The following is a 27,457-nucleotide window of genomic DNA, read 5'->3' as shown; positions in this document are numbered from 1 at the left end:
AGAAAGATTTCTGAGTTAAATGACCTACCCTCTGATAGAGAGAACTTCACACTGTTTTGCAAGTTTTAGTATATCTGGAATCACGTTTTCTTCCTGTAGCAAATTGAGACCCCAATTTGATGAGCCGATATTTCCCTGAAAGAAAAGAAATCACTTACATCAAATATATTTACAAGAGTAACTCTTTCAAAAGATTTGGAAAGCTACCAAGAAACAAATTTAACCTCATCTCTGAGAGGGAAAAAAATGGAAAAGCCTCCTCAAGTAAAAAACATTAGGCATGAATTAATTCTAGTTGTCTTAGCAACAAAACAAAAGTCACGAAACTAATAGTTCAACCATCTATTCTTCAACATAGAGATAATACTTAAATTGGCAGGAACAATCCAGTCTTGAATATTAATCTAAGAAGAAGTTCCAAAGAAAATAATATTTATCTATTTAGTATAAATGAAAAAAAAAAAAACCTGAAAAATCTAAAAATTGCAAAGATCTTACAGAAGTGTTTATTACAAACCAAGGCCCACAGAGATGCTTTCAGTTTTTTAATTTCTTCCCATTTATCCAAATCTGGTGTACGAACATTACGACAGAGTTCTGTAATAATATTCTGGAGAAATAAAAAAAATAGCATGAGTAATAAAATATTTATGTATTTATTTTCTTATTGCATCATAAAACCTATATAAGGTTTGCTTTTTGTCATTTTTGCATACTTAAAATTCTAAATAATTTTATGTAAAATTTCTTGAGAAGCAGCATTAGGGCAGGGGTTTTGAATTCACATTCTAGAATTATCACTTATTAACTGCATGGCCTTGGGCAAGTTACTTCATCTCCCCACCCTTTGATTTCCTAATATTTAGAAGAGTGATAATAACATTTGCATCATAAGGTTTCAGGATTTAATAAATTATTGCACATACAGTGCTTACCAAAGTACTTGGCACTTAGTATTACTAAACAATCATACTTATTCTTTAAAACAGAAAGTAAATTAGTGCTTAGGTTTTATCATACTATGTAAGTAGTAACACTGAGAAAATCATTTAAATTTTTAGTGAAATTTTCAAATGTTAATATGAAAATACCTGTCCCAATAGTTTTCACAGACATAATATAAAAACACACGACACTAGAGAGTACATTTATGTAAAACTTTGTGCTCCTGAGATGAACACTGACACAAAAAGGAACTAAATTGTTAAATAACTATTATTCTGTCTCATAAACAAATATTCCTGTAACTATTTCTAAAATAAGAGAAAAGTTACATTTATTGAAAACAGTTGCATGACGTATTCAGAACCATAAATGCGGTGTACATATTATAACTCAAAGAACTGCTTGCCTATGCTTGTTACATTCCATGAAGTACATGAGAATAAAATGTGCTCACAACCAGCAACTTTCAATTTACTGCTCAACAAGGATAACTTAATCTGTATCAGGTTCAGTTTAATTTCCCAATGAGTGGAAGAAAAACTCAGTTTTTTCAGTAAGTTTTTGGAGATCTGAATTTCTCCAATAAACTGTAAGGAAAGAACTCAGACCTTCATTGGACTGCTTACTCTACATAACAAGTTAGTTATTCAAAAGGTCATACACAAGTCAGTTAATGCACTGCAAGGCCATTAATATTTCTCAGGTTAATAAATATAGAATGCCTAAGTCAATTACAAAATAGATGAATTTAAAAGCAATTACACCACTGATATTAAGGCTACTGAGAACTTTTTGCAAAGGTAATATTTTAGCAATGTTAAGATTTTGTTTTTTTACTATTGTAGCTACTTAAAATAAATGAATTATGTTTTTACCTGTACTTCCAACAAATGGCAACCTGTTTTATGGTGTACTAGTTGTCCATAAAGGTGAATGGGCAGGTAGACATGAGGACGCTGTAATCTAGTATAATAAAAACGATTATTATATCTCCTGGATAATTTAAATATGCTAATCAGAACAAAAGAGTATTAATAAGTATTTGATGAATAAAATTAGATACAACTCTCCAGCATAAATAAAAATATGAAAGTAAGAAGGAATGAGGATTTCTCAGGTAAAATACAGGCTGAGCATCCCTAATCCAAAATGATCCAAAATCCAAAACATTTTAAGTGCTGACGTGACACCATAAGTGGAAAATTCCACACATTAGTATTTAACGCAAACTATTTCACACACAAAATTACTTACTGCATAAAATTATGTTTAGGCTACGTGTATAAGGTGTACATGAAACAGATTAATTTCATGTTTAGACTTGGGTACCATTCCCAAGATACCTCGTTATATATATGCAAATATTCCAAAATCTGAAAAAATCTGAAATGTGAAACATTTCTGGACTCAAGCATTTTGGATAAGTGATGTTCAATCTGTAACAGTTTATCAGAGCTCAAAGTACTGGTAAGAGAATCTAGGGCTAGAGATACATACTGGGGTGCCAGCATGGAGTATATCTGAATGCGTTATCAGTAAGGATATTCAACATGCTATGAATGCCACTGAATTTTTGAGCAATTAATGCTGCACGTTAAGATTCTTCCTATATCATGTAAGAAACAGAATGTACAAAAACTCAGAAATGTTAAAAACAATTTATGATGAACTGGTTTTAAATCTGATAACTGAGAACTAGCACTGGGTACACACCTTTGGTTACTCCGACGAACATAGTTATCACCATCAACAGGCTTCCGATAAGTAGTAAGTGCTTCATTGAGTTGTTCCTCAATCAAGTCAACATATTTTGAGTTATATTCCTAGAAGATAATATTGTTTTAATTGCACGTAGTATCACAATGACAGTCACTAAATTTAAAATATGTCAGATACTTAGCAAAGGGTAGACAGATCAAGGTATTATGAATGCAAATGTTCTATCATACCCATAAGCTTTCGGCTCAGGTTTCAACTACTACCTATATACTAATGACCCCCATATCTGCTATCTTCCTCACAAATCTGAGCTCCAGATCCACATTTTTAAGCCATCACTTGGTCATCGCACAGGCAATGCCAGTTCAACATACTGAAAATTCATTATCCTAATCTTAGCAAACCACTTTTTATAAATGTGATCTCTTAATAGTGATCCATTATATATTCACTCATTAAATTAAAAATCTTATGAGCCAAGTTGGACCTCTTATTTACTGTATTCAATCAGCCCATAAATTCTGTCCATCTTATTTTGAAAATGCCCAGAAAATGTGTCCTTATCTATTCAACCTAACTACCAGTGAAGTTCAGGCACTCATCAATTCTTGTTTCTAAACTCGTGTCAATATTCCTAGACTTTCCCTTCAATGATCAAAATTCCGCCTCTCCACTGCAACCTGTCAGATTACTAAAGTGCAACTCATAACTCCTTAAAAGCTGTTAAGGATTCCCCACTACATATACAATTGAAATCCCTTAGGATGATATAATATGGCTTAAGAGGCCTTTTACAATCTAGCTTTAATTTACCATTCCAGCCTCATCTTGCCACTCCACACTTATCTTAGTTCCAACTACATTGGAATATGACTTTCTTCATAAGTCTATAATGTTCCAATAATCTATACAGCTTTATTCTGCTCCTTCCGTGGATACCCTTCTTGTAATTTATTTGCCTATTTACTCCTCAAGACCATTTCAAGTATCACATCTACTGTGCCTATCCAACATTTCTTTTGATAATCCCTAAAGCTCAATCATTAATCTCTCCTCTGTGTTCCCCCCTTATACCTTGCATATGAGTTTGTTATAGCTCTTAAATACTTTATGCTTACTATTTGTAAGCACTGCACCAATATTCTAAGCAATTTTCTACTGCTATGATTTGTATAATAAATTTTATTATGATGATTTAAATATCTTCTAGGAAACAAACCTATCACATCTTGTCTCAGTTCTATAATTCATCAAATACTAAAAGACTTCATGCCTTAAGTTGTATGCTTCAAAGTTTTAGTCCATTTAGGAGTATCTCTTACGAAATATGGTTCAATACAGACACTATAAAAGAATCTGTAACTATGTTAACAAAAAAGAGAAAATAGGATAACTGATCTGAAATGATGAAAAATCTAAAAATCATTTATATTGGTAAAGATCATTCTGACCATGGGTTTCCAAGATGCTTTGATGACTTATAATACTTCAAACAAAATAATGAAGCCACAGCAATCACCAGCTAAAGAAAAGCTAGAAAAGTTGTTTCATATCTTCAAACTACTCCCTTCTTATCAAGTTTCCCTATAACAGCAAGAAGTTCATTCTCAGATTTAGGTAAAGTAGTATCCTAAAATAAAATTTAATTAAATGATTATATCTCCTTGGTATTTCTATCTCCCTTCATTTAAAAAAATTATTTTAATTTTAGCTTAAAAGGGCACTAGCAAAGTTGTAGGTTATATTAAGGGACCCAAGAATGAAAGAAATGATAAATAGGGCCAACAAATTAATTATAAAATCAAATGAGTTGAAAGTCAAATTTCAATAGAATGAATGCAGTCAACAGTTCAGAATAAAATAAATAACTAGTTTAAAAAAATGTATAACTATAAATACTAGCACTTACGCAGAATTTAGGACTCAACTTGATAACTTGATATGGATGTTTAAATATTTAACCTTATTAATTCCAAAACAGTGATATAAAAAACCATCCTTCTAAATTCACGAATCAATTTCAGAAGATAAAAACACACAAATTCAACCTTATTCAAATAAGAAGTTACCTTGTGCCACTTTTCCAATTGTTTTGCTACATAACCTCTTTCATTCAGATAGGAAAACCCTTTTGGAATGGAGAGAAATCTGCAAATTAAAACAAGCAATAGTTTTAACATTGAGTCTGGCAAAAAAAGTGTCTTAAGAAGCTAAAATAATTAAAATTTTAAAAAGTATAAGGAGCTAAAAGACTATAGGAACAGTTCCTTCATAAAACTAAAAGGTCAACTATAATTTATTATAACTTCAATTACAAATAAATTTTCACAATCTTTGCAACAACACAAGAATCCAATCACAATAAAGAAAATGTCAGCCAGGCACGGTGGCTCAGGCCTGTAATTCCAGCACTGTGGGAGGCCAAGGTGAGTGGATCACCTGAGGTCAAGAGTTTGAGACCAGCCTGGCCAACATGGTGAAACTCTGTCTCTACTAAAAATACAAGAAATCAGCTGGGTGTGGTGGCGTGAGCCTTTAGTCCCAGTTACTCAGGAGGCTGAGGCAGGAGAATCACTTGAACTTGGGAGGCAGTAAATGTTGCATCGAGCCAAGATTGGACCATTGCACTCTAGCCTGAATGACAAAGTGAGGCTCTGTCTCAAAAAAAAAAAAGGAAAATGTCATGAAAAGTACGAACAGACCAATTAAAAAAAAAAAAACAAAACAAAAAAACCCAAAACAATGAAAAGACAATGTTTCAATATTAAAGGATGTACAAGGTCTAAAATAGGTTTGTTTCAGATGTTAAAAGGTAAACTCTTTAGGGTACTTCCTATTTGGATTTGAATTTATCTTTAATATACACTGCCAAAGAACACAACAAAAAAACATAACTGAAAATTTACTTAAAATTTACCTCAGGAGGAGAAGCAAACCCTTGTCTCCAAGGTGGGATAAAGCTGGTTTCATCTGAATGAGAGCATGAAGATTGGCCTAAAAGAGATTATCATTATTTTTAATAATTGCACAAAAATAGAAAATTTTTTAGTTCCAAAATGCCTATTATATACTTTTACAAAACTGTCAAATGAGTATTTCAAAAAAATTTAAGTATTAAATTATAAAAAATGAACATTTACCTTGTCTTCACATGCTTCATCGAGGATATCAAGAGCTTCAGAAGAAATCGTTTTGTTTTTATCATGTAGCTGGGTCACTAACAACTCAATTCCCCAATTATTAAAGAATTCAACATTAGCTCTCAATAATACCCTTAAATGTTTTGTTGCATAGAGCCTGCAGGCCTATAAAGATAAATGAATACATTTAAAAAAAAAAAAAAATCCTTCACCATAAATAACCTATTTGATTTTATTTTGGGAGAGTCCTGCTACTTGAAAAGGGAAGAATGACTGGAATTGGTGGTCTAGCCCTTGATATGAATACTTTTGTGGTTCTTGTAAAATAAAATACTTCCCTTTCTATCTAGCAGCTTCTCTGTGATATAAAAAAATGAGTACTATATGGAGTTCCTTGGAGAAACTAAAATTTTAAAGTAAACTCAATTTCCATATCATATTCTTAGAATTTAAAATTAATTTTACTTAGCCCAAAATTCATAAAGTAGCAAATTAATTGTTTATAGAAATAGTTTTACTGGCTATATTATACTCACATCAGTAGCTGCAGTTAAAATTTTGGAAAGGATGACTCTAGCCAATCCATCTCTGCTATAGTCCAAGCTGGAAACAGTAAGTTTTAGCAAGTGATCTTGGTTTTTCAAGGAGCAAAGATTAAGGAGACTTAAAAAAAAATAAGAAGAAAGGTTAAAAGAAATTACTATATTGATGCATTAAACAAATATTTTTTCCAGCTTTACTGAAGTATAAATGACAAATAAAAATTGTATTATTCAAGGTGTACAACTTGATTTGATATACACATACATTGTGAAAATTACCACAATCAATGAACATATCAATCATCACACATAGTTACTATTTTGAATGCTGGAGTGGGAAGAGCATAAAGACAGTTCAATGTATATTTTAAAAATTCCTAATATAAACAAGCTTTTTGGAAAGAAAGCATTTAATAACAAGTATCATGTAAAAAAGAATATTAAAGCAAAGATAATGCTAATTTAAAACAAAACTTAACCAAACACATGTACACAGACTAAAAAGCATACCATATCTAACTACATTAAAAATAAAGTTTATGTATATATTGCAACAAAATTTAGGAACGCTCACCATTGAAATACACTGCATTTTTCCAGCATTTTAACTCCATGAGGGTGGCAAGAAAGTGTTCCAATAAATAAAAAGTAGTGTTGACTAAGGGTGGTCAATAAACCATTATTTTGAAGACTTCTTTCAGGTTTCATTCCAGAGGAAGCATTGAGCCACTGAACAATATCCTTTACTAGATCTTCTAAGTAACCTTGCCCATCCTAAAAGTAAATACATTGTGATACTGTGAGAAAAGCATTCAAAATCTGTAATTAGAAAATCGACTTCAATCAAGTACAAAAACTTAATAATGATGAAGTTACCAATAGCAGCTATCAATCAGTGAGTACCTGCTGTTTTTTAATCTGCTTCAACACAATGCTGCATGGAGATGATATTATTCTCCATTTTATGGAAGAGTAAACCAGGTCTTCCAGAGGGCAGATAACTTGCCCAGTCTCACAACTAGTGACTAAGTCCGGATTCAACTCTAGGTCTGGGATCATTTCCTATGTTTCCAAATACAGCTTATGCATATTCAGAAATGAAAGCAAAACAGAAGGTGGAAACAGAGGGAGGGGAAGGGAAGCAAATTCAATAGAAAACATTTGCTCTGGAAAATATTCAGAATGCTCACCTCTTCAGATTCAAGAAGAAATTCTGTAAACTGGCAACCTACAACTGTGAGCTGTTTGGCCTTGGCAAAATCCAGATCCAGGTTGGCATATAATTTACTGCTGGGCTTGTAAAAATAAAGTAGTCTTCGTACAAACCTAAAATCAAAACACAAGTAGCAACAAGGTAAGAAATGAAGCAATTATTTTAGAATCTTAACCTTTGCTCATGACATAATAAGGCTTTCAGAATATGTTTTGGGTCTGACCCATTGGGATAAATGGCAAGAGATGTATCAAAAGTGTTTGGTACATGATATGATTTGGCTGTGCCCCCACCCAAATCTCACCTGAACTGTAGTTCCCATAATCCCCACGTCATGAAAGGGACCTCATGAGAGGAGATAAGATTATGGGGGCGGTTACCCTCAAGCTGTTCTCGTGACAGTGAGTGAGTTCTCACATCTGATGGTTTCATCAGCAGCTTTTCCCCCTATGCTCTGTACTTCCCCTCTCCTGCTGCCATATGAAGAAGGATATGTTTGCTTCCCCTTCTGCTACAATTATGTTTCCTGAGGCCTCCCTAGCCATGTGGAATTGTGAGTCAATTAAATCTCTTTCCTTTATAGAAATTATCCAGTCTCAGGCGTTATTTATAGCAGCATTTCATACCAAAAAAAAAAAAAAACCCAAAAACCAAACAAACAAAAAAACCTTCATTTTAAAAAATATCTCTGTGGAGTAAGAATTTTATGGTGAGATGGTTAGAAGAAATAAAGTAGAAGAAAGATGCTGGCCGGATGAATGAAGATTTAATGTAGCTAGAATATAAAACTGGATAAATGAGGATGTCACCTGAACTTAAATTTTCTTCTATTGTATTCATGAAGAACTTTGTCCCATGGCTCAAAAATGTCCTATTGTTAAGGTAATTGTAAGATACTACACTATGATATTGTTGGTTTTTCACAATTAGGCAAAAGGTCAAGCACAAAAGTTGCAATTTAGGCCAATGAATTTATAAACATAATTTATGATCTTTTAACATTATATCTTTCAACATTATGTTCTAAGTTTCTATTGAATTTAGTTCAGTTCAATGTAGTACACTACAATTCAATCCAATAGAGGTGTCCAATCCAGGAGCTGGGAAAACAAAGTTGAGTAAGACATCATCTGTGTTCTCAAGGAATATAAAAAGTTAGTACTATGCTTTTTTATTTCAGTGCAATTTACAAGTTATCTATATTTCTTAAAACTTTTATAGATATTAGGTTACATATCATGAATAGAGAATGCAATCAAATAATAATGTTAATGACATGAATTTCTTGAACATACTAAGGACCTCTTTCTGAGATCAGTAGTAATAGCTGGTTAGTCTAAACTCAGGAGTAAAAACATACGGGTATAATGAAGAACAGCATAGTAGCTTCAAGTGCTCTTCACACTACAAACATCTGCACGAGTTATGGAAGGTGTGGTTAAGGAGAAAGTAAACAGCAGTTATAATGGATAACTCCAAAGTCAAACAGGAATAAAAGCTGTATATTAAAAATATAAGTCCTTATTATATCATCCTTATATGTTAGGGCTAAGACCCACTACACAGTTGATATTACCCCAATTCAAAAAACTTTTATCTCAACTACTTTATCTATTCCAAAACTAAAAGCAGAATGTAAACAACTAGAAAAAGAATTTGCTAATATGTTTTGGTTATAAAATAAGACTATATTAAAAAATATATGAATGTATCTACTGAAGAGACATTGTTAAAATGTATGTATACGTCTTTAAAATTATTACATATTTTAGCAGGCATTAGGCCTAATATCCATATTTAAGTTCTTTAAATTTAAATGCAAAAATAGTTCTTACATACCTGTGTAACTGTTCATCTTTATAGTTTCTTAGATTTACATTTGGCCACTAGAAAAACATAATATGTTATATTACATATGTACTTATCAATTCTCAAACATGTAATTATGTTATAATTAATAATAAAATTAAAGACAAGCCATTGCCATGAAGTATCTTTTCATACCTTAAGAATGGTCCCTATAAGATTCCAATTCCATTCAAGATTCTCTTTATGTTGAAGAACTTGGCTGTCTCTAAGGTTAATTAAAAGAGCTTCCTCTGTATCCTAAAATCATGAGAAAGTAATAAGAAAAATTAAGGCAAACTGTCCTCATATCAGAAAACTAAGTTCAAATTTGAAAAACTGAAAGGCAGTTTTTCCATTTAAGGATACATCAAGGTTTTTTTTTTAACTTTAAAGTTATAAAAACCCATCTCCAAATTATAAAACTCAGAAGCCATCTGAAAATTCATATGCATGAAGAAAAGTGCAAACTCAAATACATGGATACTAAAATCCAATGGTTAAGGAAGTAAGATGTTGTGTTTAAGCTGAAAATCATGATTTCATGTCAGCACCTTAAGAACAAATATATCTTTCTGAACTCGGAGATACTGATCCCGTTTCTGGTGTGTTGCAATTGCTTTCTGAATAATGTGGTCTAAATGAAGACTATAAGGCTTAGGTCCTCGTTTCTTCATTTCATGGAAGCGTTTTAAACAGTTCAAGGCTGCACTGGCTCGCCTAATGAGAAAAACAATTCAATGAATACAGTAGCAAGACCAACATAATTTAAAAGATTACCTTGGTAAATTATTAAAGCTTACGTAAGTTCAAGGCTAGAAATTATTATTGATAAAGTAAATTATTTCATCAAATTTGGAGAGACAAAGACAAAAAATAAACAACGCTACTGATTTATATAAAGACACACTGATTATTTAGACTCAATTGAACATGTACTTACTACACTTTTCTTCTATGGTGGTAGGTATTTTTTGTATATTGGTTTTAGGAACTCCTACAAGGTCAGAAACCTGGTTTTCTATATTTTCTTACCAAAGTTTTTTTTAAAGCTTTGCTTTTCACATATAAATCCTTAATCCACCTGAAACTTATTTTTGTTTATGACATGAGGTTGAAATAATTTCACTGTACTCCCATATAGATAATCAATGATCCCAGTATCAACTGAACAGTCTCTATTTTCCACCATTGGTCTGTAATTGTAAATGGTGTATTTTTATAAACTATATTTAATTCTTTGTGGTACATAAAAGTGCCATTTTGAAGAATATGGTAGCAACTCTCACCTTCAGAATTTCTAGTAAGTAGAATTTTTAAACATTGGGATGTGCTGACTGGCAAGTATTTATTAATAAAGAAAGCTTATTGAGCTAAAGATAAAACTATTTTAAGATGACTATTCTTACTGGAATTCTGGAGATAAATCTGAATTACTGATGAACCCTGGAATTTGTGGCCATAATCTAACCCAGAGTTTAGGTCTATCAGGTATTGGCAAAGTACATTCTTCCATCATGAAACTACTAATATAAAAGCTAAAAGCTCCGATTACTGATATAAGCCTAGAGACAGAACTGAGACGACTCCTAATGCCCTCAGTTTATAGGACAACTCTGGTCTGTTAAACAGTATTTCCAATGGCAGAATGAAAATTAATAGATTATTCAGTGTACTTTATTATTAAAGCTAAGTAAACTTTTCAAAAATGTACTATAACTCTTAACAAAAATACATAAATTTTGAATAGCTAAAAAACTCCATTCGCTAACATCAAGCAAAAAAACAAAAAAATATGTTTCTGATCATAGTAACAAAATAAAAAAGATAACGACCACAAAAAGACATTCCTAGCCTAGATATAATCTCCGCCAAGTAAAACTAAGTTCCTCCTAGTACTTCCCAATTGAGCCCTTCCATCATTGCCTTTTATATATGTTTTATTATTAGCACTGGAATTCCAGCAGAGCTATAGTTGTATTACCATAATTTTGTTTGTAAATTCTATGTTTGCAATATCTCCTTCAGTAGTAAGAGTTCAGCTTACTGCTATGTGGCCCAGTAGTACTTGTTACTAAATTCCAACATTTTTAACCATGCAAATAAAAGAATATATTAATATTGTAAAGCTTTAATTTGAAATAGTTCATAGACACACAAAAAAAGAGCCAGAATTGCTGCTCACGACGTAAAGGAGTCCAAAAAACTCTTAGCTAACATTTTTAGTAATATGATAACAATTCTATGTCCTTGTCTACAAACATGCTAGAAAAAAAGTGATTTTATTACACTATTAGTATTTTGTAGCCTAAAAAAACAAATTAAATATTTTTAGAACTGTTTTTTCTTTAGCAAATTCCTTAAAATAATTTCCCAGCATAACCTATCCGTACTATTTTTTTTAAAGAGACAATAATCTAATTCAATATTAAATATATTAAACAAAAACTCTGCTAAAGCTCTGATAACTTACAGTCTCTTTTCCTTGGGAATATCAAAGGATGCAGCCATATTCATTAGGGTTGGCAAGCAGTGCAAATGATGGCTATGTGAATGAGGAAGAATTGTGTTTGCCTAAAATGAAGTATAACATTTTACATGAGTTTTCAGAAGTAGAAATAGTTTGTTATAGATTATCTGCACATATAATGCTGTATTCAAGACTATTACAAATTCTGAGGTTTTATTCATAAAATTCTTATTTTCCCCAATACATGCTTATTTATATTTCTATCCTATCTACAATACTTTCAACATGGATGAAATATAAAGATACACATATTATATTAACATAACCATTAAGTTTCATCGATTCTTTATTATAATAATATGGTTTTCAAGTGATACCCAATTAAACTCAATTCTTAAATGACCAGAAGGGATTATATGTCAAAACATTACAGGACTCAACCTAAGTTATGTTTAAAATAACATGTCAAATGCTAGATGCCATATCCAAATTTATGAGTTGACTTTAAGTTTTAAAAACTACTATCACAAAATAGGTTTGTCCCATATGCCATAATCTTTAAAATAAGGAATATTAATTCTACTTTCCAAACAAAAACCTCACCACCCAACCAGCTATCAATGAAGACAAGTACATCAATCAAATGTGGAAGACAGAAAATTTAAGAATAATAAGCAAAATAACCAACTCTTTTATTTCAAGAGAATTACAGAATTCTGGGTATGGGACAAAGGAAAAAGATAAAATGTACAGAGATTCCTTCATATAAATGCAAATAACTCTGAGTATTGGTATTCTTCAATAGGAAATGATATCTTAAGAATTAAAAGACAAATAATCAGACCCGAAAGCCTCTGACACTACATAATTTTTTCACAGATGGGCCAAAAAAGAACAGAGCAAGCAGCTAAATAATTCACTTATTTTAAAAAAGACAGTTAAATTAAATTCTACTTAATGCTCTTTACCTCACTCACATAGCCCAGTTCCTATGAAAGGGGAAAAAGGGTGGGGAGGAGGGGAAGAGATCAAGAAAGAAAAACCTAAACAAAAAACATCTGCTAAAAATAGCAAACTGTGACATAATTTCAAAAGATTTGCCATAGAATCAATTTTTCCTCAATGAGTTTTAAATGGTTCTTTTTATTTTGTATTTTACTAACTAGTAAGTAATCTAAAAATATAAATTCCTACCTTGCAAACTATCAGGGATCTCTCATCGATTGATTTGCTGAGAGTAAAGAATTGTCAAGTCTTTCCTAGCTCCTACTTTCCAAAAGTTACTGTAATCACAAAATCATGGTGAAAAGAAAAAAAAACAACCCATCTTCTGAACCTCAAACTACAAGTTTCTAGAAAAGACTATAATGCTCAACCAAGACTATATTTAAAGCTTCTGCACAAAGCTTTCTAAAATTCAGGCACTGACTACCACATATCAAGTACATTCTTAGCAGACTGAAGTAGTATCCATAGTTTTGCAGTTTCTTGCTTCTTAGGAAGTCTTTCTGAGATCAATTAAGATTTACAGGATGAAAATGGCAACTTTGAAACTGAGTGTAAAAATCAACATTTCAGTACTTTGTATGTTGTATACTTATTCCATTTACAAAACCAATAGAAATATGTGTGTGTGTGCATGTGCACGCGTGCACATATGTATCTATCTCAGGATATAGTACCAAACGCTTTTTGTAATGCAAAGATAAACATTTATAAAAAATGCAAAATTTTTTTTGAGATAATACAAAGCAACACTATTAAAATAACCCGTTTTATAAATTCAAACATTAAAGGTATGAAACATATAATCAGAAGTTGCTAAACTTACCATATGTAAAAGCTCTCCTAAAAGGATGGTAGCTCTAACTGAGATATGATCATCACTGTTTGTTATCACTTCAACTAGGCCCTTTGAAAATAAAAAGATAACATCACTGTTGCAAAATAATACATATGAAAATATTTATGCATCAGATTTATTTTTCAATCTGCAAATTTTTTTTTTTTTTTTTTTTTGTGAGACAAGAGTCTTGCTCTGTTGCCCAGGCTGGAGTGCAATGGCAAGATCTCGGCTCAGTATAACCTCTGCCTCCTGGGTTCAAGCAATTCTCATTCCTCAGTCTCCCGAGTAGCTGGGATTACAGGGGTGTGCCACCATGCGTGGATAATTTTTGTATTTTTAGTTAAGACAGAATTTCACCATGCTGGTCAGGCTGGTCTTGAATTCCTGGCCTCAAGTGATCCACCTGCCTTGGCGTCTCCAAGTGTTGGGATTACAGACGTGAGCCACCATGGCTGGCCTGAAAGAATCTGTTAGAGAAAATAAACCAAATGGAATAAAATAAGGTTTATAAGTCTTACCTCTAAAAGTCCATTACGAATAAATGCAGAGAGTATCAATGCCAAATAGTTATCCATGAGGTCTGGCCTGGAAAAAAACAGCAGAGAAACAATTTAAATAAAGTTTCACAGATTATACAGTCTAACATAAAAACCCTAATTCTAATAAATTGAAATCCTTTTTATATTTAAATTCTACCTGGATCTGGCACGATGAGGAAGAATAGTTTTTGCCTCAGCTGCCACAAAGCCATCTGAAAGCCTCCAACTGTCTTGGAACCTCCCAGGATCTAAAATAGTTAAAATATGGTAAGGAAAAGATTAGATATCACTGAAACATTTCAGATGAGTATAAAATCATCAGCTAGCCAGGCTACAAAGAAGTTTAAAAAGTGCTGGTTAAATACCATACATTCAAAAAGATAAAAACAAAAACTAGTTAAGTAAATATACACAGATCTAATTTCCTTCATTTTGGGACTTCAGTACCTTAAGTCATTTGGCTCAAATAATGTAAGATGAGAATTAGATAATCTGAGGATTACATAGGTTTCTTACTGTCTCCTCTCTTCCTTTGTTGGCCCATTCCTATTAATTTAATTGCTCTAAGAGCCAAGGTGATAAAGAAGAAATTAAAATTTCTCAGTCTTAGGAATTCCAGGTTTTATTTTTATATTAATTTCCTGCCACAATTATGCAGCAAGAAAAGAAAATGGTGTTCAATATTTACTATTTCTCCTTTTAGGAACTTTGTCTCCATTAAATAAAAATTACAATATATGAAAAGATACAAATGTACTTCAATACTTACCTACACTGAGTAATGCTTCTATGAACTCCTCAGTCACAACAGGCAGAGGAAGACGAAAGATATCATAAAGCACTTCAAGTAGACCTCGCTAAATTAGCAAACAAATACACCTCATTTATTTTTATGAAACACTTCAAAATTTTTAAATGTCCTAGTCGCACAATTTTAAAAATGATAAAAACAGAACTGTTAATACAATGACATGCCATATAACAACATTTTAGTCAATGATGGACCATATATACAATGGTGGTTCCCTAAGATTATGATGAAGGTGATAAATTCCTATTGCCTAGTGAAACTGTAGCAGTCATATTGTCTGTCACAGGGCAATATTACTCAACTGTTTGTGGTGATGCTGGAGTAAACAAACTCACTGCACTGCCAGTTGTTTAAAAGTATTATATATAGAATTATGTACAATTACATAATATTTGATAATAAATGACTGTGTTACTGGTTTACCTATTTACTATACCTTTTATCATTATCTTAGAGTGTACTCCTATACTATAAAAAAAAACCAAAAAAGCACTTCGAGAAGCCAAGGTGGGAGGATTGCTGGAGGCCAGAAGTTTGAGAGTAGGAAAATAGTGAAACCCCATCTCTACAAAAAATTTAAAAATTCACTGGGTGTGGTGGCACGTTCCTGTAGTCCTAGCTACTCGGGAGGCTGGGGCAAGAGGATCACTTGATTTGAGAAGTTTGAGGATGCAGTGAGCTATGATCATTCCACTGCACTCTAGCCTGGGTGACAGAGCAAGACACTGTCTCTTAAAAAAAAAAAAAAAAAAAAAGGTTAACTGTAAAACAGCCTCAGGCAGGTATTCCATAACAAGACATGGTTATCACAGAGGATGACAGCTTCATTCATGTATACTGCCCCTGGAGACATTCCAGTGGGACAAGGTATGGAGGTGGAAGACAGTGATACTGATGATCCTAGGCTAGTGTGTGCGCGTGTGTGTGTGTGGTTTTTTTGGTTTTTTTTTTTTGAGACAAAGTCTCACTCTTGTCTCCCAGGCTGGAGTGCAGTGGCGCGATCTCGGCTCACTGCAACCTCCGCCTCCCGGATTCAAGCGATTCTCCTGCCGCAGCCTCCCGAGTAGCTGGGATTACAGGCACCTGCCACCACGCCCGGCTAATTTTTGTATTTTTAGTAGTGATGGGGTTTCATCATGTTGACCATGCTGGTCTCGAACTCCTGATCTCAGGTGATCTGCCTGCCTTGGCGTCCCAAAGTGCTGAGATTACAGTTGTGAGGCACTGCGCCTGGCCTGTGTTTTTGTTTTTAACAAAAAAGTTTAAAAAGAAAAAAAATTAAAAAACAAAAATCTTACAGAATAAGGATATTAAAACCAAAAAAAATTTGTACACCTATACAATGTGTGTTTTAAGGTAAATATTATTGCACAAAAGTCAAAAGTTTAAAAAATTTGAAAGTTATAAAGTAAAAAGGTTACAGTAAGCTAAAGTTAATTATTTTTGAAGAAAATAAATTTTAGTAAAATAAATGTAGCCTAAGTGTACAAGTCTGTAAAGTCTATAGTAGTGTACAGTCATGTCCTAGGTCTTAATATTCACTCACTTCTCATGCATTGACTCATCCAGAGCTACTATTAGTCCCGTAAGCTCCATGCACTGTAAGTACCCTATATAGGTGCTGTGCTCTGTGGCCCAGGTTGAAGTGCAGTGGCGCGATCTCGGCTCACTGCAAGCTCCGCCTCCTGGGTTCATGCCATTCTGCCTCAGCCTCCCAAGTAGCTGGGACTACAGGTGCCCGCCCCCCCGCCCGGCTAAGTTTCTTGTATTTTTAGTAGAGACAGGGTTTCACTGTGTTAGCCAGGATGGTCTCGATCTCCTGACCTCATGATCCACCCGCCTCGGCCTCCAAAAGTGCAGGATTACAGGCATGAGCCACTGTGCCTGGCCAGTATTTTTAATTTTTTATACTGTATTTTTATTGTATCTTTTCTATGTTTAGATGTTTAGATACCCGAATTCCACTGTGTTACAACTGCCTACAGTACTCAGTACAGTAACATGCTATACAGGTTTGCAGCTTACAAGCAATAGGCTATACCACATAACCTAGGTATGTAGTAGACTATACCATCTAGGTCTGTGTAAGTGTACTCTAGGATGTTCACAGGATGAAATCATCTAACAGTGAGTTTCTTAGAACATATTCCTATCATTAACCAATGCATGACTATACCATATTTTGAAACTGTATAAGGGCTATATTAGAGAAGGGATGACTAAATGCTTACTACGACATACACCACTTAATCTAGTCATTAAATTTTTCATTAACCTAATTGTGCAATAAAGCAATTTTCCCAAGGTCATGGAGCTAACAAAAAAATAAATAAAACCAGAGGTTAAACCTCAGTTGGTCAGACTCTCCAAAGACCATGTTCTTTATCCACCTACAGGGTAAGAAGTGAGTTACCTCAACAGTTTGTTACCTGCTTACAAATCATTCCATTTATAATCATATCCTTTCATTTCCATTATCTAAATACTTTTTATTTCACATTTAAACAAGGCACACCTGGCTAATATTTTCTAATAATATTTTTCATCTCCAGGTTTGGTTCATATAAGGAAGGGCAAAAGGAAGAAACAAAATTAAAACAAATAAAAACATTTAAGGAGAAAGGAAAAAAATCACTTTAAGAATTATCTTTTCCTTCAAATTCAATTTTACTGTATATTACAAATTCTTACAAATAATTTAGAAATATATCTAATAAATATAGAAATATTAACAACTCCATTTTAATCAAAACCACCATCATTAAAATAAAATCTCACCACATATTACAAAACATAAGTTAGAAAGCATAAATACATTTACTTTTTGTTAAATGTAGTCTGTAGTGCTTGAACCTTTTATAGTGAGAATGCCCGTGTGTGTTGTTTACATTGTTTTAATGAATAAAGCATAATTAAGTTCATATTTTCAACTCAACTTTTGTTTTTTTGAGATGGAGTTTCGCTCTTGTTGCCCAGAATGGAGTGCAATGCTGCGATCTTGGCTCACTGCAACCTCCACCTCCCAGGTTTAAGCGATTCTCCTTCCTCAGCCTCCTGAGTAGCTGGGATTACAGGCACCCACCACCTGAGTAGCTGGGATTACAGGTGCCTGGCTAATTTTTTGTATTTTTAGTAGAGACGGAGTTTCACCATATTGAGGAGGCTGGTCTAGAACTCCTGATCTCAGGTGATCCACATGCCTTAGCCTCCCAAAGTGCTGGGACTACAGGTGTGAGCCACCATGTCCGGTCTCGACTCAATTTTTAATACAGCCATTATTCCTAACAGCAGCAATATTTTAAATGATTCCTATTATATTTAGGGTTTAACTAAGTAGTAAATATGTACTTGTGTACTTTAAAAATATGATATAGATCAACAACTAATGAGGAAATAGCATCACCTGAAATAATTTTTGTTTTATAATTAATTCCCACTGTTAAAGGTCCAGGAATGAAACAATCCTAGTAACTTTTACCTACCCTTATTTCCATATTTGGTATGCAAAGTACTCCTATTAGAGACTGGATCCCAGAGTTTCCAGGTTTACATAAATTAATAATACCTAAAGAGGATATAAAGAAAAAAAAATCACTGACATGAATTTCAAAAAAATTTCGATAGCAAGGTATAATATAAAATCTGTTATATTTTTCCAGGCAAATTATATGATTATCTATGATAGTTTGGTCATCATAAGAGCTATTATATAACTGAAATATAATTGAAGCATACTCCGTATTTCTCTACTGATTAGAGATTACCAGTAATTTCATCACTTAAATTCCATCTTCAGTATCTGTTTCATATCCAAAAAGTTCATGAGTCTGACTGCCTGATGAACGCTTCTCTGGGAGTAAGAACATGGGAGAAAATAAGACAATGGTCTGTCTCCCCTCTTTTATGCTCCTCACTTTAAAGTGAAAAACTCTACTTGGCATTTATTATTTAGAAGTTCAATTCTAAAATATATTGAATGCACAATAAGCAATAGACTTCAAATAAATTATATGATTCAAAATTTTTAAGTTACAGAACTAAGTTGAACAATTTTAAACATTAAAATCATGTCACAAAAGATGTATGAATAGCCAATAAACACATGCAAAATGCTCAATATCATTAGTCATTGGGGAAATGCAAACTATATTAATAACAAGAAACCAAAATATACCTACTAGAATGGCTAAAATTAAAGCCTTACAACACCAAATACTGACAAGGATGCAGAACAACTGGGACTCACATACACTGACGATGGGAGTATAAAACAGTGTAAGTATTTTGGGAAAAAGTCTGCCAGTTTCTCATGGACACAAACATACATCCACTCTCAGACCCGGCAATTCCATTTAGGTATTTACTCAAGAGAAATAAAAACTCATGTCCACAAAAAAAGCTTGTATAAAATTGCTCAAAGAAGCTTTATCTTTGATAAAGGGGCTTTGAATAGTCAAATCTAGAAACAGGTCAAATGTTCCGTAACAGGAGAAGGGCAAAAAAAAAAAAAAAAACCCAACAAAAACTGAAATGTTCATTGCATATTACTTAGTAAAAAAGGGGAACATATTACTGATATATACAATAACATAAATGAGTATCAAAATCATTATGTCAAGTGAAAGAAGTCTTACAAAAAAGCCTTTGTATCAGTATGATTCCACTAATATTAAGTTTCAGAATAGGCAAAACTAAGCCACAAAAATAATGGTGTTCCTCCTTGGGAGTACTGAGTCAAAAACCTTCTAGGAAAGAGTATAAGAGAACTTTCTAGGGCAATGATAATGTTCTATACATTGAAAAGGGTTTGAATTACAAAGGTGTAAGCATTTGTCAAAATGCATCAAACAGTAGACTAATGATGTGTGCATTTCACTCTACATAAATTTACCTCAAATCTCTCCCCCCGAAAACAAATCAGGACCATAAACAAACATCTAATTCTGTTAATAATGTGCATGCTGCAGTGTTCAGGAGTGAAGAGGACTATGTCTGCAACTTCCTTTGAGATATATTAGAATAACATAGATGGACTGATGAATGCCCAGGGGGATGGACAGATGGACAGATACATAATACAGCAAACACAGTAAAATCTAGGTGGAAGTATATGGGTGCTCACTGTATAGTTTTTTCAATTTTTATGTATGTTTCAAATTTTTCATGACATGTTAGAGAAAACATTCTTTAAAATGTCTTATAGGACTCTAAAGTTCCCTGTACTTCTAGCTAAGCATACAGATTATTTATGAACAGTCTCTATGTTCTCTTTAGATTCAGGATCAAAATTCAAATTAAAACATACTAGATAAGCTTATTTGCTCAAAGTATCAAAATAGTATTTCACAAATTTTGATGTCTGATAGTAGTTTGAGAAATTACAGATAAGATACAGTCTCAAAAGATGGTACTCTGCTAATATGGAAAACAGGCTGTTATTGCATCTCATTAAAAAATGTGTTCTAAAAGATCATTTTTCAGTCAGTTATTTGGAACTGGAAATACATCAAAGAAATAATGTTACAAGTACACAAAAGTTTATTTAACTTATAAACAGTACTACAGAATATAAATATTATTTAGGAAGTTATTTCCATGAGACAAATGCTTTCAAGATTTTAACTTGTAATTATGATATTTCTCTTCTTACTTCAATAGAAAGGTAGAAGACTCCCAACCCTCTAAGTTTCCTTCTTTCTTTTTTTTTTTTTTTTTTGAGATGGAGTCTCGCTCTGTCGCCCAGGCTGGAGTGCACTGGCGCAATCTCGGCTCACTGTAACCTCCACTTCCTGGGTTCAAGCGATACTCCTGCTGCAGCCTCCCAGGTAGCTGGGATTACAGGCGCCCGCCACCACACCCGGCTAATTTTTGTATTTTTAGTAGAGACAGGGTTTTACCATGTTGGCCAGGCTGATCTCGAATCTCTGACCTCAGGTAATCCACCCACCTTGGCTTTCCAAAGTGCTGGGATCACAGGCATGAGCAACCACACCCGGCCCCACCCCTCTAAGTTTCTAATGATGAATCAGTATAAAAGAGCTCCAGGGGAAATTGAAACACAGTAGAAAGAATGTTTAAGAGCAATAAGGAAAGAGACTGGCAGAAACAGAAATCATTACAGGAAGCGTAGAGTCTGTATGTAGGAAGAATAAGGAGATAGTAGCTAGGATGCAGGATAGAATTGATTTTTTTGGTAAGATACAAACAGCTCTAATGACAAGGAAGCTGAAGAGTGGTAAAGGAAGATGACTGTAACTACAGAAAACAAAGTATTGGGGAGCTGATGAAGTATTTTTAAAAAGTATGTATGACTGTTGTATCATCATAGAATCCTATGGTTGTCCATCAGCGTAAGGAAAATAGGCATTTATGAGGTATAGAAGGCAGAGCTTTTTACCAAGCTGCTAAGAGAACAGAGAAAATCCCTGGAAACATACTGGTTAGGGGCCAAGTGGCCCTTCCATACAAATGGCTGGAGTAAACATTTGTATGGAAAAGGTATTTGTAAGTTAGGGTTACCTAGGTTCACAGAAATGTTTAGGTGAATTTCCTTTTTTTTTTTTGGCTTATTGCTACTTCTTTTCCATGCTACCCCTTCACAATAATACAAAATCAAGAAGGAAGAAGATAATCAATATATTCGGTACAAAAGTGATTGTGGTTTTTGCCATTACTCTCAATTACTCTTAACGGCAAAAACCCAATGTTATTAACAACACATTTAATGGTGGTATTATTTTAAAAATAGTATTTACTTTTTATTCCATGGAAAGATAAAACATGTACAATCACTATTCTGAAGAAATTTGGAACTATTAATGACCTATCTTGCTTATTTTGTATTTACGACACTACATTGTACTTTTAAGTAACAAACTTAAGTTACATATACAGCTAACACTCAAGTTTTGTAGGTTATTTTGGTAAAGATCATGCTTAAATTTTTTTTTAATTGCCCAGGTAATCATTAGCACAGTGACTGGCAAATAATTAATAAATATGTGTATACTGATCATAATATTAGCTAATTCCTATTGACTAATATTACAAATTTTCTTCACCATATTTTAATAATTTTATATGAATTCCTTTGGTTCTAATAATAACACACAAAGTAAGACTAGATTAGCATCTGAATTAGATGCTACAATAATAATTTAACATTTGAAAAAGCAGTCTAGTTTTTCTTCTTGAATGTTATAAAGCAATGTAGAGTAACCTACCTGCCCATGATCGGAATGTTGCTATGATTCCCATTTTACTGGCTAGAAATCGTGCTTCTCTGTCTTCTCTGTTGGGGGTGGGGGGGCAGGGGGGAGAATCAATGAAATAAAATGTTAAAATGAGTTTTTTCCTGCTACTAAATCATAAGAGCTATCATTAATGTTTAAACATTTACACATAAAATTAAAACAAGACATTAAAAAACACAAAGATCAGATCTACACTAAAGCAAATCAGCCAATTATAAACTGACTTTGAACTTAAATTCACAACATCGTTTAAGTCATAAATTCTGCTTTTCTACTCAGTTCTACATTCCTGCTCTCTCTGAAAGCTACTCGTAGATAAGATTTAATTAAGCATTAAGTCTGCTTAATAAGCATCTGTGGTACTAGGCTGCCCCTTAGCAAAGAAAATTATCACATAAACCTCTTAATTTTAATCACACGCACTCTTTACTTCACAATCTTTGCTCTAAACTTATTTGAACGTTTCCAACAAGCAAGTTCAACAACATATATAGTCACTGAAATGTTATGAAATAACTACATATTAACATCACCAGCTACTTTCTTCCTTGACAATATGTACCCAACTGTGTCCATTATTCATTCCTCTATAATAGTTTTGACAATTAATTAAGCAATTGAATTTTTTATATCTGTTAAACATTTTTCATGGTTGGCTTATGGCCAGTTTCAATACTTAATAGCAATTTTGTGTCTCTTTATTCATGTCACTCCAACCGTCATGTCTACCCTGTCGATTGTCCCTTTTTTCCTGTGCCACCTTTTTTTTTATCTTTCCTGCTTAAATTCTTAATGGTTGTGAGCATACAGAAAATCACAGAACTGGGAAAAACAGCAACAAAAACTAGAAGGAATAAAGAGCAATGACAGAAAATCTAATTAGATATTAGTGAGCAATTACATAGTCTACAAAAGTGGATTGAAAAGCTCAAAGAAAAAGACCAAGCTATGCAGCACCAGTTAAAATGAGAAAATAACAGAAATGAAAATGGGGGCGGGGGTGGCTTGGAAGGGAGAATCAGACACCTGTGTTAAGCTTTCAGCGCTCTTTCTCTTGAAAAAGCTGGTGACATACATAGACTGTCTGGTAATCCATCTCTAATCTATTAAATTTGTAATATTTTAAAAATCAGTCATTTCCCTGTTCCCTGGTCATAATGTACCCTTATTTACAGGCCTGATATCTACCTGCCTATATACTCCAGAAACTCAGAAGAAAGTATAGAATCAAACAGGAAAGGAAGGATTCTGATAGAATAGCTCCACCTTCCCAACTCTAAAAAATATCTAGGTTTGCCTATTGTCCATCATCATATGCAGAATTCTATAAATGGCCCTATCCCAAGATTCCATGACCTGATCTCTGGGTCCTGTGAACATGATGAGATATCACTGCTATGACTGTGACTGTGTTTATATTATATTGTCTAGTAGAGCATAAGACAGGGTATACATCATATAGCAGGCTTGATCTAATTAGAGAGCTTTCTCTAGCTGTCGGTCAAAGAAAAAGTCAGAGAGGCTGAAGGCACTGGAAAGATTCCAGCATTGTTGCCTTTGCAGAGGGAGGAGACCGCATGCCGAGGAATGTGGGAGGCCTCTAGAAGGTGAAAGTGGCCCCAGCTGACAGCCAGTAAGGAAGAAGGCATAGCAGTTGTACAGTAGCAAGAAACTAAATTTTCTCAACAATCTGAATGACCTTGGAAATGGATTCTTCACCAGAGCCTCCAGGAAAGAGCTGAGCCAGACTTCTGACCTATCAAACTGTAATCTAATAAACTGGTATTGTTTTAAGCCATCATGCTTATTGTTATTTGGTGTGCAGCAACAGAAAACTCATATACTCTCCGTCAATAAGAGAATGTCTGTATTTTAAAGAAGCCAAAAAAGGGCCTTACAAATTCCAATTCATAACTAAAGTTTGCAAGAATAAGTCTGAGAAGTCTTAGAGGATGTCTACTTGGATCTCTTAGCTTAAAGTAGATCATGGTATGTTAGGGTGTGATAATTGAGTTCACAATGACGGATGTGACTAAAGGTATGAAACCACTATTTTTTTTTTTTTTTGAGACAAGAGTGTCGCTCTGTCGCCCAGGATGGAGTGCAGTGGCACGATCTCAGCTCAATGCAACCTCCGCTTCCCGAGTTCAAGTAATTCTCCTGCCTCAGCCTCCAGAGTAGCTGGGACTACAGGCATATGTCACCATGCCCAGCTAATTGTTTTTGTATTGTTTAGTAGAGACGGGGTTTCACCAGATTGGTCAGGCTGGTCTCAAACTCCTGACCTCAGGCTGTCCACCTGCCTTGGCCTCCCAAAGTGCTAGAAATCACTATTTTTAACGCAGGGGAAAAAATGAAAAACATTTCCCTGGCAATGTTATAAAATTTAGGGAGGAATTTAAAAACCTATACTATGTATCACAGTAAGTTTATGCGGACAATAAACTAATTGAAGTGCAATAAAGTCTACCAGAAAAACACTAGATAACACATTTAATGGAAATGTGTCATTTGCAAAATCTTTACAGAGTGCTTTATTTGATCCCTAAATTAGTTTAAAGTTATCTCCAAATACCTAGTGAACATGTGCCTTTCTCTCCAAAAACACCCTGAAAATTATACTCTCATTTCTAGATAATAATCTTTACTCTCATTAATTTCTGTATTAAGCTTACTCTCAGAAGTCTACATATTACATAATTCTGCTGACTCAGTAAGTTAAGGTCACTCTTCATTGTACTACTTACTGTTATTTCATTCTTTTAGTTTTTCAATGTAATTATGCTAAAATATATACAACACAAAAATAATGACCTTGGTTTCTGTCACAGTCTACCATATATTTTTTGAAATAAGAAATTATTCTTTACATTTCTCAAAGCTTTAAATTTTTTAAACCACAGTAAATTATGAGAGAAATGCAACATAATTCTATAAAATAAAAAATTCATTTAAACTCATATTTCTCTGGCTGTACATGCAATCACGCAAACCTAAAAGCTTTAGTATTAACATATACATTATCTAAAAATTATTAGGAACCAATATTACTTACTTGAGCTGTCCTTCAGCTGTATCTGGACTATGTCTGTAGTGAAAATCAGTATAGGGTGCTAAAATTCTCTATTTAAAAAAAAAAAAAAAAAGGAAGAAGAAGAAAAGTCTTTATTTTAAAATGCGTCCTTTCTGTAACAAACTAAAATTCATTCCATTTCTCTCTATCTTTAATGGGTTTACTGCCTGAGGGACTTATTTCTTCTAACTCATCATCGGGGAATATGTTGTGTGATTTTTTTTAATGTACAAATTGAAGTTCTGAACTTTTAAACTGAGGTTTAATATGTATCTAAAACTCATTTTCTCAAACTGAGCACACTCATGTAACTAGTACTAAAGAAAACATTATAGGCATCCTCAAAGCTCTATTATACCTTTGTAGTCACAATCAGTATCTATCCCAAGATAACCATCTTGACTTCTGATGCTATAATTAGTTTTGCCTGTCTTTGAAAATTTAAATAGTTCTATTAATGAACTGCATGTTCCTTTTGTTGCTGGTATAAAGAAAGTCCAAATTATTTTTGTGTGTTGTTGCTTGTATTCAGCAACCTTGCTAAAATAACTCATTACTTTAAAACTTAAGAGACGGGATCATACTCTACTGTGCAGACTAAGGTGTAGTGAGTGGTGTGATCACAGCTTACTGCAACCTTGAATTCCTGGGCTCAAGCAACCCTCCCGCCTTAGGATCCAGAGTAGCTGGGATTACCGGCTACTTTAGAACTACTATATTTTATTAACAACCTTCCCATCTTGTCTTCGGCATTACTGTGGACATGAATTTTAGTTCTAAATATAATTTAAAATATAAGAGATTAATAATTGCTTTTAACAGTCATGACTCTTAAATCGTCATATATTTACTTTTTCTGGTGCTCCTCATTCCTTCCTGCATTTCTCTGTCTTGGGTCATTTTCCTTTCAACTGAGGATTCCCTTTAGCCTTTCTTTATGTCTCCTTTTGACAACAAATAATATTTATTAATGTATACAGTTTCAGTGACTTAAGCATCTAGGAGACGTTTGGCTATATGGTTATGGCTCAAGGTCTCATAAGATTTCAGTCCAAGTGTTAGCCAAGCCTGTAGTCATCTGAAGGCCTGACTGGAGCTAGAGGATCTGCGTCAAGAAGTGTCACTCACAAGGTGCTGATTGTTGGCAAGAGAGCTCAGTTCCTCCCTATGTATTATCTCATTTGTTTTCTGAGCTTTATAACATGAAGCTTTATCAGTTTTAGAAACAAAATTTTGGCCACTGTCTCTTTGGATCTTTGCTTCTGCCAACTTTTGCTCTCCAAAGACTGCAATTATGTTTTATCCCTTTTGTGCTGTTCAATTTTCTTTCTTTTTTCTCTCTGTGCTTTACTGTGTGTGAATTAACATTATTTTTGTTTTACCCTTGGATATTTTTATTGACTTCTCTTTCAGTTTACTAATAATATCTTCCTGTTCAAACTGAATTTTAATTTCATTGTGCTCTGAATTCCAGATATCATATTTTCAGTACTAGAATTTCCATTTGATTCTTTTCACATATCCAATTATATGGTGAAATTCTCCATTATTTCATGTATTTTATTTATCTTCTTGAACAAATTAATCGGAGTTGTTTTAATGTCTTTTTCCTCTATCTGAATTACCTGCAAGCATGTTTCTATGGATTTTTTTTTTTTCTTTTGGGTTTTCAGTCATACAGTCATGTCTTTTTAAATGACTAATTTCTGACTGAATGTGCACTTTATAAAAGGCTCCACATGATGTTATCTCCCACTCAAGATGGTTTATTCTTTCCTCTGCTAGACAGGTAGATTAAGGGGACTGATTACCTTATTCTAATGCCCAACTAAGTTAAATTGAGGCTACAATGCAATTTTGGTAAGACTAAGCAGACCTCTGGTTTTCCTGTGTTTGAGGTTTGTTTCATTTATATAAAGGCTTTGCTAATCCACTGTATGATATATAGGAATAAAAACGCAGCTGGCTGGGCATAATGGCTCATACCTGTAAGCCCAGCAGTTTGGGAGGCTGAAGTGGGTGGATTGCATAAGCTCAGGAGTTTAAGACCAGCCTGAGCAA

General features: G+C 33.5%; 1 protein-coding gene across 6 annotated transcripts in view; it reads right to left on the bottom strand.

Annotated features, from left to right (window-relative positions):
* LOC105473107 (RPTOR independent companion of MTOR complex 2) overlaps window positions 1-27,457 on the bottom strand; it is a 129,059-nt gene that overhangs the window by 16,071 nt on the left and 85,531 nt on the right. For all 6 annotated transcript variants that reach the window (XM_011726740.2, XM_011726741.2, XM_011726742.3 and 3 more), the window contains 21 exons: window positions 25,379-25,446; window positions 22,294-22,361; window positions 18,553-18,635; window positions 15,029-15,116; window positions 14,417-14,507; window positions 14,239-14,305; window positions 13,706-13,786; window positions 11,878-11,978; window positions 9,959-10,124; window positions 9,564-9,665; window positions 9,399-9,445; window positions 7,537-7,672; window positions 6,921-7,120; window positions 6,341-6,467; window positions 5,805-5,969; window positions 5,582-5,658; window positions 4,734-4,812; window positions 2,659-2,768; window positions 1,821-1,908; window positions 518-610; window positions 29-135 (listed from right to left, as the gene is read on the bottom strand). In XM_011726740.2, coding sequence (XP_011725042.1) covers window positions 29-135; window positions 518-610; window positions 1,821-1,908; window positions 2,659-2,768; window positions 4,734-4,812; window positions 5,582-5,658; window positions 5,805-5,969; window positions 6,341-6,467; window positions 6,921-7,120; window positions 7,537-7,672; window positions 9,399-9,445; window positions 9,564-9,665; window positions 9,959-10,124; window positions 11,878-11,978; window positions 13,706-13,786; window positions 14,239-14,305; window positions 14,417-14,507; window positions 15,029-15,116; window positions 18,553-18,635; window positions 22,294-22,361; window positions 25,379-25,446 — 2,144 coding nt within the window. The remainder of the gene's footprint in view (window positions 1-28; window positions 136-517; window positions 611-1,820; window positions 1,909-2,658; window positions 2,769-4,733; window positions 4,813-5,581; window positions 5,659-5,804; window positions 5,970-6,340; window positions 6,468-6,920; window positions 7,121-7,536; window positions 7,673-9,398; window positions 9,446-9,563; window positions 9,666-9,958; window positions 10,125-11,877; window positions 11,979-13,705; window positions 13,787-14,238; window positions 14,306-14,416; window positions 14,508-15,028; window positions 15,117-18,552; window positions 18,636-22,293; window positions 22,362-25,378; window positions 25,447-27,457) is intronic.

The sequence above is a fragment of the Macaca nemestrina genome, chromosome 6 (genome assembly GCF_043159975.1).
Source record: "Macaca nemestrina isolate mMacNem1 chromosome 6, mMacNem.hap1, whole genome shotgun sequence".
In the NCBI taxonomy this organism is placed as follows: domain Eukaryota; kingdom Metazoa; phylum Chordata; class Mammalia; order Primates; family Cercopithecidae; genus Macaca; species Macaca nemestrina.
Note: the sequence above shows the minus strand (reverse complement) of the source record. Positions and strands in the feature narration are given on the sequence as shown.